The sequence below is a fragment of the Hevea brasiliensis genome, chromosome 17, assembly GCF_030052815.1.
Source record: "Hevea brasiliensis isolate MT/VB/25A 57/8 chromosome 17, ASM3005281v1, whole genome shotgun sequence".
NCBI lineage: Eukaryota > Viridiplantae > Streptophyta > Magnoliopsida > Malpighiales > Euphorbiaceae > Hevea > Hevea brasiliensis.
The window spans coordinates 678,870-685,878 of NC_079509.1; the positions used below are offsets into that span (position 1 = coordinate 678,870).

Below are 7,009 nucleotides of genomic sequence, written 5' to 3' on the forward strand. Positions count from 1 at the left end.
ATGAAGGAATTGTGACTAAATAGACATCCCAACCTAGTCAAATTCCTAGATAAAGATAACACATCAACATGAACCTAAAGAAAGGTTCATGGAAAAAAAAAATGCTATATAGGATAATTAAAATACTCATAAGGAAAATTTAATATTAAAAATGATATGAATATGTAAATTAGGACTAATGTCCTATTAATATGAAATTTATGGTACCAATGAACAGTACTAAATAATAGTAATAGTGAATAGTGCTAAATTAATTAAAAATATTTAATTGCCCATAGTATACCTAGACTTATTTATTTAGTTGGATAAATTGGTATACCAATTAGGGACTACAGATAGCAGTACTGCCTACCGAGAAAATCATGAACTGACAATATATGTCTGGTATGATTGTTCTACAGGCTATATGCCTACTTTATTTCTGGCTTTACAAGCCTGACAGCGGGTCTCGTGCCCGACAGCTGGCCTCGTGCCTGACAGACGTATACTGGATAGACATATGGCTGTCTAACCAGTATACACCCGTACATTCAACTTTTATAATTTGTTATAGGTTTTCTTGGGCACTGATAAAAAAAAAATAATAATAATAATTAAGACTTAAAATACAATAAGTAATCATAAAAGATCCCAATAATGTTAATTATTTTCAAAGTGCAATAAAAATATAAAAGACCCAGAAATTATGAGTTGCATATATTGTTTCAAATTATTAAATTATTGTTATTATAAATTATGCACCACTAAGCGTTATGCTTAGCGCGTTGGTTTTCCATCGCGTAGGTACTGGAGATCAGTCCAAAGAAGAGCACCAAAGAGTGCAATCGATGCAGCTTTGATCAGATCTGCCATTGTCCAGAGTCACCTCACCGGTCTGTTGTATTTTGGTAGGGCCCATGTATAGACTAGTATTTTGGTTCATTATGTTTAGTCATGATGTAATTACTAGTTTATGATGTATTTCATTTTGGACTTGTAATTAAACTTTGAAATTGAAATGAAAACTTGTAATTTATTATCTATGAATTTCTATATGAATGCAATAGATAATACTTCATTTTGAGAACTCATAAATAATTGTAAATGATATGATACATGAGAATATGATATGGAAATGTGTGAAATGAATATGGACATGTTAACAGGTGATTAGTGGAATCCGCCAGATGCTAATAAATAAGGGAGGCTCTGTCCGGGTCTCCACAGAAATAAGATATAAAAATAAAAAAAAAAAATTTTTTTTACACATAGAATACATGTTTTAAATGACATAAAAAGTTTACAATAGATATGATAAAACAAGATAGGGTGCTCCGGCACCGAATGTGGTACTTCTTGCTCGGCTATAATGTAGACGGGTAAGGGGTGTCACATATACAAGATAACTGTGCTATCTCAAGTCTAAAGATTATATGCACTAATATGATTTATGATAATACATTGACAAGAGTAAACTCCATGTGCTTATCATAAGTGTCACTGGTTCGACCTACTTATCATGTATAAGTGCCTATCATGTTTGTCATTTGGCATGAGACTCACCATTCCATCTTATTTATATCTCATATAAATAACTTGGGAACAAACATGAATACAATCTTTCTGGATAAGTCATGTCCTTATTGTGAAGTATCCTCGATTGTGAACCTATTTATGATACTTTGTATTAGAAATACTGTTACTCATATTCTTAACAACTTAAGAATAGAATTTCTAACAAAATATCAATGGACCTTTTCTATTACACATAAATATATTATGTAAATGGAAAAGTGAAAATGCCTTTTATTAATAAAAACATGTACAAGATACATACTAAATGATATGCTCTAGGGTATACTACTAACAGAGCAATATCCTACAAAGGGTAGTAGGGAATGATAATGTTTTGATGGTCAAGTTGGGAAAGAAGATATAAAAAGAATTTTCTATGGTTAATTATAAGTGTTACATAATGTGAAGGATGTGCTGGTAGGAGCCAATCGTAAGGTTAAAATTTTAGAAGTAATGAAACTAGTAATCAAGATGGGACAACGAAATAAAAAGAAGGTTAAAGTTGATGATGGGATGGACATCCTTGAAGGAAAAGGTATAAGGGTGAGATAGGACAAAGGCTAAAGAATAGGTACAATAGGTTGGAAAGATATCAATAATAGCAGAAACGAGAAAAGGAAGTAGATAAGATCCAAAGGATAGGAGAAAAGCTTGGTAGAGTTGTATACAATGATGAGAATAAGAAGGGAATAAGTATGCTAGGGACACACTAAGAGATGTTTAAAATAAGTTATGGCGAGATGTTTGACTAAAGGAATAATGGAGCCTCAATTTAAGCATCAATGTGTCTGAAAGCATGTCAGATATTAAGGAGTTTCAAGCAGAAGTCAAGGAACTCTCTTTTCAGGAAAGGAGTAGCAAAATAAAGTCGAAATCAGTGTGTTTTTAATTGTCATTGTAATCGAATTTCTATTCAATTAATCTTTTGAACTTAGAGAAAAAGTTGCATAGATATTGACATTAAGAAAAATCTTTAATTTCTTCTTATTTTATTTTTATTTTAATTTTTTAACCATACTTTTCAAAGTTGGAAGTTTTGAGTCTTTGATCAATGCAACACTTCTTTTCTTTTAAGAGTCAAACTGTTGAACATTCAACTATTTTCCTTTATTACGTTATTTTCTTAACCTTTAATTCACAACAAACTTATTAACAGATTTAGTACATTTATTAAGTTAAACAAAAATTGCAATAATAATAATTGGCGATACGCGTGCTTTTTGGTTACAAATCTTTTGCATTGGGCGGTTTTCTTTATTTCAATGATCTGATATTTGCTGACCGATGTAGGAAAGAAAATATGAATAAATTAATTAAATCTGCCAATAGTTAATCCCATGTGCCAATAACTTATTACTATATAAATCATCATTAACATGCGAGTAATTATATACAAGTGAGCCGTGGAAGTGTGTGCAAGCATTAGTTGCGAACAAGTCCCCAACTAAAGACAAAATTAAACTGCAAAATTCTTCTATGGCTTTCACTCAATTGGCATCTTTTCCTTTCTGCACTATCTTGCCACTTAAAACTCGCACTTCCCTCCCATTATCAAGCACCAAACGCCTTCCAAGCTATGTACATGCTCAACACACGATTGCCACCAAAATTCCTGATAACATTACTACCAGGAGATCTGCCAACTACCCACCTTCTAAATGGAGTCATGATTTTGTTGCGTCCTTGAAAAATGAATATGCGGTACGATTTCATCTTGTTTTCAATTAAATTTGTTTGCTGTTATATATATCAGCTAAGGTGATTGATCTGTTAACGATTGTTTTTGTAGGGAGAGCCGTACACCACAAGAGTTAACAAGTTGAAGGAAGAAGTGAAGATGATGCTTGAAAGAGCAACAAATCCTTTGGATCAGCTTGAGATAATTGATACTCTGGAAAGACTTGGAGTGGCTTACCATTATGAGGATCAAATAGGAACAAAACTGAAGAGCATATACGATAATATTATTGACAAACAAAGGATGAAACAGGAACCACACTTGTATGCCACCGCTCTTCAATTCAGACTTCTAAGAAAGCACGGCTACAATGTACCTCAAGGTGATTCATCAGTTATTATTATCGTAATTAACGACAACAAACAAGCAAAAAATAATTGAATTTCATTTCTCTTACATACTTGCAGAGGTTTTCTGTAGTTTCATGGATTTGGAAGGAAATTTCAAGGCATCCCTTTGCCACGATGTGAAGGGACTTGTTTATTTATATGAAGCTTCATACCTTTCCTTACCAGGTGAGACTTCTTTTTTTTTTTTTTTTTTCATTTTGCTTTAATATAAGACTTAAACTCGAAATTTTATGGTCCTGAAAGTGGCTGTCATAGCAGTTGACTAAAACTTAATATTGGTGCAGGTGAGGCTATCTTGGAGGAGGCACAAAAATTTTCATCCAAGAATCTCAAAGCATATCTGAAAAAGGAGAGCAATTCTAGTACTAGCAGTGATGATGCTAAAAATTATCATTTGAATATGGCGAGGCATGCCCTGGCGCTTCCTTTGCATTGGAGGATGCAAAGGCTAGAGGCCAGATGGTTCATCGATGTTTATGAGAATAGCCCAGATATGAAGCCTATTCTTCTTGAACATGCAAAATTAGACTTCAACATGGTCCAAGCCGTTCACCAGCAAGATTTGAAACATGCTTCCAGGTGAGAAATTCATATCCATGTTTCAATATTTTCTCAATTTTTTTTTTTTTGGCTTTAATTAATATATTACTCCCTGTGGGCTAACTGGGGCACATAATCAAAAAGTTGGTGGAAGGTGAGAGGTCTTGGTGAAAAGTTGGCTTTTGTGAGGGCCAGGCCGATGGAGGGCTTCCTATGGACTGTCGGGGGAGTTTTCGAGCCTCAATATGGACATTTCAGGAGAATTCTATCGCAAGTTGGTGCACTTATTACTGTAATCGATGATATTTATGATGTTTATAGTACCTTAGATGAGGTGGAGCTATTTACAGAGGCTGTTACGAGGTCTGTATCTGTAATAATTATATTCTTTTTTTCTAATAACTAGTTTGTAATTTAATTTGAACATTAATTATTTGTAATTTTTTCAGATGGGACATCAGTGAAATGGATAAACTTCCGGACTACATGAAAATATGTTTTCTTGCTTTGTACAACTCCATTAATGAAATTGCATTTGATAGTCTTAAGGAGGAAGAGCTTCACATCACTCCTTACCTGAAGAAAGCGGTGATTAATGCTTCCATTTCTACAGATTAATGCTTAATTATAAGAGTTTTCTTAACTGGGAGTAATATATATTATGTTGAAATTTCAGTGGGCAGATTTATGTAAATCGTACTTACTGGAGGCTAAATGGTATCACAGTGGGTATACACCAAGTCTACAAGAATATTTGGATAATGCATGGGTTTCCATATCTGCACCACTGCTATTAGTCCATGCATATTTTGCTGTCCCAAATCACATGACGAAGGAGGCTTCAGAATGCATATTAGATTATCCTAATATAGTTAAATGGTCGTCCCTGATTACAAGACTTGCAGATGATTTAGGAACATCAAAGGTATACAATTATAAACTAATTTCTTGATTGTTTCCCCTTGAAGTTGGATCTCTTCAGTATGCTAATCTCTGTGATCTCTTTGGTTTTGGTTTTTTGTCCCCCACTCTGCAGCATGAACAAAAGAGAGGTGATAATCCTAAATCAATTGAATGTTATATGCATGAAAGTGGAGCTTCAGAAGCAGCAGCTCGTGAACATATACATTATTTGATTAGTGAAGCATGGAAGAAGATAAATGAATATCAAATTGGAAATACAGCAGTCTTCTCGCAAACTTTCATAAGAATGGCAATGAACCTAGCGAGGATGTCTCAGTGTATGTACCAACATGGAGATGGATTTGGTGCTCAGAATCTGGAGACTAAGAATCGTGTGATATCTTTACTTGTTGAACCGGTTTCTCTTACTAGCAAAGACTAGACAGTTTAGAGCAATTCATTTCGTTCGCAACATTATCTTAATATTTCTATAGTTTAGAGCAATTCATTTCGTTCGCAACATTATCTTAATATTTCTACAATTTTCCTCCATTACTTGGCTACTATGCTACTTATAAGGATCTGATATGTTATGTAAAACAGCATCTTATATTTTGAAATTTAATCCACTTGCATATTTATTTCCAATTAAAGATTATGGAGTCATGCGGATTATTCAAGTTAATTATTTCGAGTTATTTTATAGCTTTTCCCAACTCCCTCTTGGAGTTTTAATGTCTTTTGTTTCTTGCTGGTTTAATTTTTATAAGAGCCATTAAGCTAACTCTCAATTGATTTCTTAATTTTAGAAGTTATTCGAATTCAAGTCATTTTGAATTTCTTATGAATTGAAACAAGTTATTGATTAATTTACATCGGACATATTTAAATTAAATTGGCGAATCAGGAATTCACCACCTCTATATTTTCAATATACCAACAAAAAAATATTCATATAATTATTGATAACATGATTTCAATAATAAAAGCTGTGGATATGATTCCATAATCTCAATTCAGGGCAATTAATTAAGTTGTAATTATAAGGGAGGATTTTAATACAAGGTCAACAAGGGGTTATTATTATCCTTGTAACTTTTAATCTCTCATTAATGTTACTTGGATAATTAAAGAAACTATGTTAACTTTTAACCTAATTAATATGGATTAATGTTAATCTTGGGAGACTTAATTAATGATTACCCTCATTGAAAATTAACATTTAACTTTTTTACTAAAAACACACTAAATTTTGAATGCAATACTGACATAGATTTAACATATAGCATTCATTTTATTACCATTAGAAATTTAACATTAAAAATAATAATTGAATATTTTTAATTATGAAATTTATATATATTAAGTTATTTCGAGTTTATTACCATTAGAAATTTTAAATAAAAATTATATTATAACTTTTGGTGAGCTTTGCATAAGTGTTTTCATTTCGAGGAAATTCCACCAGCGACTGAGATTGCATTTTCGGGCCAGACACACGGGCTGCCCAACCCACTTCAGAAGTGAGTCAATATTACAGTGATTCCCACTATTTTCAAATGTCCCGGACTCGTTCCAAGCATTAGAATTGACATAGGTAAACTCGAACTTCGAATTATTCATTTTTACCTAATACGGCATTTAGAATAAAATTCATAAAATATTCATAGGTAGCTAAAAAATTGTGAATCTTTTTGCAATAGCCTTATAATATTATTAAGGATAGCAGAGCAAATTTATAGGGTTTTTTAAAAATTGTTTGGTTGGTTTTTGAAAAATATTAACTTTCAGGCTTATAGCTGAATTTTCTGATTGCTTGAGTTTTGCCTAATTTGATAGGTCCAGGACAGGCATGTGATGTTGTTGAGATGTGGGTTTGAGACTTGTGATTTCAGGGTAATTATCAACTTGCAACTATAAATTG

The 7,009-nt window shown here is 32.6% G+C and overlaps 1 protein-coding gene across 1 annotated transcript; it reads left to right on the forward strand.

Annotated features, from left to right (window-relative positions):
• The first annotated feature begins 2,930 nt into the window (after nucleotides 1-2,930).
• LOC110671347 (terpene synthase 10) lies at nucleotides 2,931-5,738 on the forward strand. Its single transcript, XM_021833783.2, has 8 exons — nucleotides 2,931-3,255; nucleotides 3,344-3,614; nucleotides 3,700-3,807; nucleotides 3,927-4,221; nucleotides 4,327-4,545; nucleotides 4,632-4,770; nucleotides 4,859-5,107; nucleotides 5,219-5,738. Exons 1-8 carry the CDS (start codon nucleotides 3,031-3,033, stop codon nucleotides 5,525-5,527), a joined length of 1,815 nt encoding a protein of 604 aa, XP_021689475.2. The 5' UTR covers nucleotides 2,931-3,030; the 3' UTR covers nucleotides 5,528-5,738.
• The last annotated feature ends 1,271 nt before the right edge of the window (nucleotides 5,739-7,009 follow it).

Bases quoted from the DNA above. Each gene is read 5' to 3' on its own strand.
- LOC110671347 (XM_021833783.2), top strand. From the start codon at position 3,031: ATGGCTTTCACTCAATTGGCATCTTTTCCTTTCTGCACTATCTTGCCA. The intron at 3,808-3,926 runs GTGAGACTTCTT...ATATTGGTGCAG, and splicing joins TTCATACCTTTCCTTACCAG to GTGAGGCTATCTTGGAGGAG. The intron at 4,546-4,631 runs GTCTGTATCTGT...TAATTTTTTCAG, and splicing joins TTTACAGAGGCTGTTACGAG to ATGGGACATCAGTGAAATGG.